We start from the raw sequence: 8,360 nt of genomic DNA, 5'->3' as shown, positions 1-8,360 counted from the left end.
ATTTAGAATTGGTCTTACATGGATTATCAAAGAAATATCAATGGGAGATTGGAACCACGATTTGCTTGAAGTAGGCACGCGTCATAGGCTAAAACAAATAAAATATAATGTCAATAATGTGATATTTACAAGAATCAGCTAGTTTGGTTTCCGATTTTTCAATTTTTTGAAGCCCAGACTTGTAAGATAAATTCTAGATTCTACTCTCATAATGGATTCACTTTTAAAACCGATACCCCTAATCCTCATGTTATATGCACATTCGACTTTGCCTTGCCTCCCAAAGTATTTTCAAACTAGCTTAAAGTGGAGCTTTCCGCATCAATCATATGATTTTACGATTTGATCACCATCAAATGGTCGTCATAATCTGAACTTTTTCTATTGACTTATATGGATATACAAGTGTGAACGATCACGGGGACTGAAAGACGTCAAATGCATGTCCATCAGAGTCGTTGGCAACGCCATAAACCCAAAAGAAAAAAGGACTCGTCACTTTCTCAGCGGGGTCATCTCAGTATTTAGTAATATGTCCGTGTCAATTGGAAGTTTGAAAACTCAAGAAAGACAAAAGGCCAAGTTGAACTTGCCATGTTTGATTGGACAAATTTCTGCTTCTCCGAACGTTCATATGAAAAAAGTTAGATGATTGCTAGCTCAAATAGAAAATCACACACCAAATGTGGGACGGACTCTTGTAGCAACAGTTAAAAGACGGCTTTCTCCCGTATTTACAAACTATTTACCAATCCTTGCCACGAATGATGTGGAATAACCCCATCATAGATCTCTTCTAGATATTCAGCCAATAAAAATGAGGAAAAATTACCCAAAAGTGCTAAACTTGTTATAATTATGCGCAGCCAATTGAACTCTAAATTCTTTTATATTTGTGCCAATTTAGTTCATCTGATCAATTTTGGTCGGAAATTATTAATATAGATGCCACTTGTTTTACGTGGTGTGATTGGCGCTGATGTAATAATAATTTAATATTTTTTTCCAAGTTTTAATTTTTTTTTTCTTTTTCACTTTTTTTTTTTTCTCTCTTTTCCTTCTTCTTCCTCTAGCTGATCACCAAACCTCATCAATCGACTAGAGGCGAGGCCTTGCTGGCCTCTGGCAAGCGTTGCCCAGCCCTTTGGCGAGACCCAAGCCTTTGCCAAGGTGAAGCCACGAGGTTCAATGGTGGCTTCAAGCGCATGAAGGTGACCAGCCACGAACGATTCAGAGGCTGACGATAATCTACAGAAAAGAAAGATAGAATAGAAAAAGAAAATAAAAACTAAATAAAATAAATAAAATTCTAAAAATATGAAAATATTATTAAAAATTGTCCATTTCAATCAATAGCACCACGTAAAACGGTCGGTGCCCATATCACTAACTGACACAAATGTAAAATATATAAAACTCAATTGATAAAAAAAAAATTAAAATTGAATTCACATAATTGTAATAATTTTATGAATTTTTTTTTTTTAATTATCCCTAAAAACTTCGAGGTAATATCTTCCGTCAAAGTGCTACCAGGCCAAACCGCAGAACAAAACAATATGGTGGGGAAGTTACGCGTGGACGAGCAGGTAGCTTCCTGATCGCTCCATATTATAAGCACACGCCTTTACATAAAGTCGGAGCCAAAATCCCCAAAGCTAGACTTGTAGCTTCCTCAAGAGCTTCAACCGAGGGGGAAAAACAGGAGTGAAACCATGCGGACTGCATCAGAAATATGGACTCACCTCAGCTCGGTCATGGCCGGGCTGATATTCGCGTGGGCAACGCCCCAGCTCCGCATGCACATCGAGGGCTATGCTCACAAGGCCGTGGGCCACGTCTATCCATACATCGAGGTCACGTTCCCAGAGTTCGCGGGCGAGCGGCTGGAGCGGTCCGAGGCCTATATCGCGATTCAGAACTACCTGAACGCCAGCGCCTCTGCCCGGGCCAAGCGGCTCAAGGTCGAGTCCGTCAAGGACAGCCAGTCGCTCGTCCTCAGCATGGACGATGACGAGGAGGTCGTCCATGAATTTGAAGGGGTCAAGCTTTGGTGGTCGTCGTCCCAGATCATCTCCCGGAACTCCACGCTTCCCTTACCTTATAGAAGGTAGATGTACATATAGCATATAGTGGAATTACCAATTTATTAAAATCTGTCTCGTTATACTTAGTTATTAGCTTATCTGCTCTTTCTGTTTGTCGACGTAATTGTTAGAAAGTCCAGTTAAAATCTCGTAAATAAGCGACGCGGATACTTTAATAATGACTTAATTTAATCAAAGACTATTAAATCTTTTTACTTGTTTCATCTTGTGGAATAAGTGTAATTTTCCCTCATGATGAAATTCTGGCCTACCCTCAGATCGTTGTATTTGCCACCAGGTTTTATAGGCTGGCCTTCCACTGGCGCCATCGGCAGTTGATCACCGGCTCTTACATAAAGCATGCCCTGGCGAAGGGGAAGGCGGTGGCGGCCAACAACCGGCAGCGGAAGCTCTTCACCAACAACCCGAGCTCGAACTGGGATTCAAGCAAGTGGAGCCACGTGGCATTCGAGCACCCGGCGACTTTCGACACCTTGGCAATGGAGCCAAGCAAGAAGACGGAGATCATGAACGACCTCCTCAAGTTCAAGCAAGGGAAGGAGTACTATGCGCGGATCGGCAAGGCGTGGAAGCGGGGCTACCTTCTCTATGGCCCACCAGGGACCGGCAAGTCAACGTTGATTGCCGCGATGGCCAACTTCCTCAGCTACGATGTGTATGACCTTGAGCTGACGACGGTCAAGGACAACACGGAGCTGAGGAAGCTGCTGATTGAGACGACCGCGAAGTCAATCATAGTGATCGAGGACATCGACTGCTCGCTTGACCTGACCGGTCAGAGGAAGATGAAGAAGCAAGAGAGAGACAGCGACGAAGGGAAAGCGGATCCTGTCAAGAGAATGACCAAAGGCGGGGAAGAGAGCAAGGAGAGCAAGGTCACGCTGTCAGGGCTCCTGAACTTCATCGACGGGCTATGGTCCTCGTGCAGAGGCGAGAGAATCATCGTGTTGACAGCAAACTTCATCGAGAAGCTCGACCCAGCCCTAATCAGGACAGGGAGGATGGACAAGCATATCGAGATGTCATATTGCTGCTTCGAGTCATTCAAGGTGCTCACGAGGAATTACTTGGGCATCGAGTCACACCCGCTGTTCACAACAGTGAGGCAGCTGCTGGAGGAGACAAAGATGACTCCGGCAGACGTGGCGGAGAACTTGATTCCCAAGTCGGACGATGAGGATGAGGAGGCTTGTCTGGAGGGATTGATCGAAACACTCAAAAAGGTGAAAGAGTGCGCCAGGAAGAAATTAGAAGAAGAAGAAAAAGCAGCAGCAGCAGCAGAAGCAACTGCAGCTAGAGCAATGACTGAGAAAGCAGCAGCAGCAGCAGCATGGTCGTTAATTGTATTAACTTTTGACAAATTGCGAAATTGGGGTTAAATTAGTTCCCAATCTTTCTCCAATATTGATCAAAGAGATGTAATTCATTTCCACGAGGCACCAAACTTTATTGTTCAATCTCAAAACAGAGCAATGTGGAGTTGAAGAAAATTTTAATTACTTCCTTTTCCTGTTTTAAGGAAAACAAATAAATCTTTGTATTTTAAATGAAACCATTTTGAGAAATGTTTGCATCGTGATCTTGCTTTTGAGTCTAACAAAACAAAACAAAAATAGCGACAGAGTTAGAATATTTGCTTTGTGATTTTTGCTTTTGGTTTATGTTGCCGTTTTGTCAAATTTCTAACTCCAAAAATTTTAGAGCAAAAATTTTATACATGATCAGTTTAGTGATAAAATGATCATTGTAATGCCCAAACTTTTTATAAATGACTCCGATGCGCCATGTCAAATTATCCAGCAAATTAAGTTATTAGTGTCACTTAAGTAATCAATTTTCAAAAGCTGCAGCAGTTAAATGATCTTTTAAGAGATTTTAGCATTAAAGTGGGCACTATACGAAAAATTGTAACATTAATACTAATCTTTTCCCACATAAATTGAGTGAAGGAGCAAGAAAATGATGGAGAGGATGTGCTAAAAAAGTGAAAGAGAAGGGTTTGCATTGACCAAATTGAAGCGTGTGTTTTTTTTTATTATTAACTGATTACGTAATTTTGTTTATTACTATTTTAAGAATAATCATAGTCTTTCGATATTTGCTAATATGGTTATTATATGGTATTTGATGTTTAAAAAAAAAAGAAGAAGAAGCTAAGTAGAGTGGATGTCTTCTTGAACTGCACCTCAAAATTTTCCCAGTGATCCAAGAAAGCAGGCCATTCTATCAAAGAAATCAGGCTGCAACTGTTAAGAATCGGAAGATTGTAAGTATGAATCAAGGGCTAATAACAAGTCAAGCATTGTCGTTGAAATTGTTGAGTAATATTGTACAAATACATTGTTGGTCCGTATTTTTAGCTTCTGTGAACTATGATTTGTCTAACTTGGTGCCAAAACATAGACCAAGGATTCAAATCCTGACACTAGTTTTCTCTTGAAGTCTATTTCCGTCATCCTGTTTGTTTTTTGTCTCGATTTTCTAATTGACGTGAATACATCCATATTATCTTGCACATGTAGGGGACTGGTTTGAGGAGGAGTGTTAATAATTGACTGCGTGTACATTGGTGGTCATTTTTCTAGATTAAAACTTTTGGGATATGTAGTGGGGAGACTATATAAACTTGAGGCTCACATGAACCCCGTAGTCAAGCGAGTTGAGATATTTTGACACTCCCAACTCATGCGCAAATCGGACTGAGCAAGCGGAATAAAACGAATGAAGAGCCTCACAAGCCAAATAATTCAGCGGCGGAACTTGGTTTTGATGTCCTGATAGACATGATAATGAGAAAAGGTTTTCCGAAATAAGTGGTATAAGAGCCGGTGGTTTATTGGTGGGCGTCCAATTTGTTCAGGCGCTCAATGAAATATGTATCTTACGGAAGAGATCTCGTTGATCATCACAGGTTCTTGAGTGGATATTGCCATCGATGAGATGGAACGGTGTAAACTAACAGACCAGTCGCCAGCAAAATTCAATTTGCCGTGCTACTTGAGACGCCATCCCTGTTGCTTGCAGATGTTCCTCTTCTTCGCTGTGGCTCTGTTTCGCTACATCATTATTCGGACGATACCGAGTCACTCATGGTATCTTCAAATTGCAACTCACGGCCTTTCTGATCATTCTCAGCACCCCGTGGCCGCACTTTGGCGGACCTCTTCCTCTCTCTTGTCCTCTTCTTCCTTGGACATCTTCCTTGCTTCCACCTTTGCGGTATCCAGAGCTTTAAAAATCATGGTGCCGCACTAGGCAATCATCCACTATAAGTATTGGTGTTACAAGTTTTAGGGTTACAAGCTTGCTTCCGTGACAGATCACATCAACGAATTCAACGTGATCACGACTGAGTTGAGTTTAGTGGATATCAAATTCGATGACGAGGTAAAGGCTTTAATTTATTATCTTCTCTACCCGAAAGTTAGAATGCAATTGTGACTGCAGTGAATAGTTTGTCTGGAAAGAAAAAATTGAAACTTCAAATAATCCTACATTTGACTCTTAGTGAGGATATTCGTAGAAGAGTATCGAATGAATTTTCGAGTGCTGCCTTAAATACTGAAAGCAGAGGGAGAAGCAATCAACGAGGGCAGAACCTATACCGCGGTAGATCAAAGTCCAGAGGGAGAAGTAAATTGAGATGTTGTGGAGAAATAATTTGCTAGAATTACGAAATAAAAAGCCATCTGAAACGAGATCGTAGAGCCCCAAAGAAGAAATTTTGGCATTGAGACCGAATTCAAGAGGAAGAAAAATATATGAATGTAACTCTTGAAGAGACGCATGATAGTGATGCTTTGATATTGAGCATTGATGGTCCAATTGAGTCTTGGATTCTTAACTTAGGTGAGTCGTTTCGCTCTACTTCATACAAAGAATTAATGCACAATTTTATTGCTGGAAAATTTGGAAAGGTTTATCTTGTTGATGATGAACCTTTGGATATTATGGGAAATGGTGATGTTTATATAAAATCTACTAATAGATATCAATGGAAGTTGCATGATGTCAGATATGTTCCAGGACTTAAGAGAAATCTAATCTCTATAAGTCAATTAGACAGCATAAGATACAAACTATTTTTGGGGATAGCTCTTGGAAAATAGTTAAAGATGCTTTGGTTGTAGCACAGGGAATAAAGTCAAGAACACTCTACATAATTGAAAGCAGTAGAGAAACTGTTGTAGTTGCCAAGTTGAAAGCTTATTCCAAATTATGGCACGATAGGCTTGGGCACACGAGCGAAAAGTGGATGAAGTTGTTAGTATCTAAGGGAAAATTGCCTAATTTGAAGTCCATAGATATTGGTCTATGTGAAGATTGCGCACTAGGCAAGCAGAAACATGTTAGTTTTTTGAAGATTGGGAGAGAACCAAATAAATGAATATTAGAGTTTGTGCATATAGATGTGTGGGGATTAGCTCTTGTGAATTCCTTTGGAGACTCGCGCTATTATGTCACATTCATTGACAACTCCACCAAAAAGGTACGGGTTTATTTTTTGAAATGTAAATCTGATGTGTTTGTTACTTTTAAGAGATGGAAAGCTGGAGCGGAGAATGAAACTGGCCTGAAGATTAAATGTCTAAGGTCCGATAATAGTGACGAGTGTGATAGCAAGGAGTTCAAGTAATTTTGTGTAAAGAATGGAATAAGAATGACAAGAACGGTTCCCAACAGATTGCAGCAAAATGAAGTTGCTGAAAGGATGAATAGAACTCCAAATGAGCGTGCAAGAAGTATGAAGTTGTATGGAGGATTATCCAAGACGTTTTGGGTGGATGCAATTAACACTGCAGCTTATTTGATTAACAAAGGATCTTCAATTTCACTTGATCTAAGTTACTAGAAGAAGAATGTAGTGGAAATAAGGTAAATATCTCACATCTGAAAGTTTTCGACTGTGTTTCGTATGTCCACGTAGATTCTGAAAATAGAGATAAGCTTGATGCAAAAGCTAAAAAATGTTTTTTCATTGGATATGGTTCTTATTATGTTAGTTATCGATTTTGGAATGAACAAAAATAGAAAAATAATAAAAACCACTGATATTACATTCAATGAAAACATGTTGTATAAGGACAAATCTGCGCCAAGACCTAGTGTGAAGAAACAAATGGTGGAGAATAGAGAGATTGAATTAAAGGAGGTTTCTAAGAGTGTTCTGGTCGAAATTCCTAAAACTGTTGTTGTTGACTCTGATAAAAAACCAGAACAAGAATTACGTACACTTGAACCTACTTTGAGAAGATCTAGTAGAACACCTAAACATGTACAAAGATATTTTCCGTCATTGCATTATTTCCTTTTGACTAACGCTAGCAAACCAGAAATTTTTTCGGAAGCAATGCAGGTTATATATTCTATTAAGTAGGAGTTAGTAATGCATAATGAGTTAGATTCACTCGAGAAAAATAGAACTTGGGTGTTAACTCAATTACTGGATGGGAAGAAAGCATTGCAGAACAAGTGAGTGTATCAGGTCAAAGAAGAACTTGATGGCAACAAAAGGTACAAGGCAAGGTTAGTAGTAACAAAACAAGTGGGTTTTGGCAAAATGAAGGAATTGATTACACAAAAAAAAAAATTCTCAAGTTGTGAAATTAACTATCATTAGATTAATATTAAGTATTGTTGCCGTTGAAAATTTACATCTGGGGCAGTTAGACGTTAAGACTGCATTCCTCCATGGTAATTTGGAGGAAGATATTTACATGATACAACTAGAAGGTTTTTAGATTCTTGGAAAAGAAAATTATGTTTGTAAATTGAAGAAAAATTTGTATAGTTTGAAATAGGTTCCTAGACAATGGTACAATAAATTTGACGCTTTTATGTGTAATAACGGGTTCACTAGAAGTGATATGGATCACTACTGTTACTTCAAGAAATTTGATTACTGCTATATTATTTTGGTGTTATATGTGGATGATATGCTTATTGTAGGATCTAGCATGGGAGAGATCAATATATTGAAACATCAATTGTTAAAAGAGTTTGAGATAAAGGACTTGGGCGTAGCAAATCTGATTCTTAGGATGAGGATCACATGGGATAGATTTAAAGAAATTCTAAAGTTATCTTAAGAAAAGTACATTGAAAAAGTGTTAGGCAGATTCGGAGTTCAAAATGCAAAGTCTAGTTTAGGAAGTCACTTCAAACTCTCAAACAAGCAGTCACTAAAGATAGATTAAAAGACAACACATCAAATACACCTTGTTTGAAGCATAAGACTTCTCACACATATTG

The 8,360-nt window shown here is 39.1% G+C and overlaps 1 protein-coding gene across 1 annotated transcript; it reads left to right on the top strand.

Moving 5' to 3' along the window:
* Window positions 1-1,708: 1,708 nt before the first annotated feature.
* On the top strand, window positions 1,709-3,487 carry LOC104423883 (AAA-ATPase ASD, mitochondrial). Its single transcript, XM_010036320.3, has 2 exons — window positions 1,709-2,110; window positions 2,386-3,487. The coding sequence occupies exons 1-2, from the start codon at window positions 1,716-1,718 to the stop codon at window positions 3,485-3,487; spliced, it is 1,497 nt and encodes a 498-aa protein (XP_010034622.2). The 5' UTR covers window positions 1,709-1,715.
* The last annotated feature ends 4,873 nt before the right edge of the window (window positions 3,488-8,360 follow it).

Source organism: Eucalyptus grandis, chromosome 10 (genome assembly GCF_016545825.1).
Source record: "Eucalyptus grandis isolate ANBG69807.140 chromosome 10, ASM1654582v1, whole genome shotgun sequence".
NCBI classification, from domain to species: Eukaryota; Viridiplantae; Streptophyta; class Magnoliopsida; order Myrtales; family Myrtaceae; genus Eucalyptus; species Eucalyptus grandis.
The sequence above is the reverse complement of the archived record's forward strand: the minus strand, read 5'-3'. Positions and strand labels throughout refer to the sequence as shown.

Coding starts and splice junctions, on each gene's coding strand:
- LOC104423883 (XM_010036320.3), top strand. CDS start 1,716: ATGCGGACTGCATCAGAAATATGGACTCACCTCAGCTCGGTCATGGCC. Junction 2,111..2,385: donor CTTCCCTTACCTTATAGAAG/GTAGATGTACAT, acceptor ATTTGCCACCAG/GTTTTATAGGCTGGCCTTCC.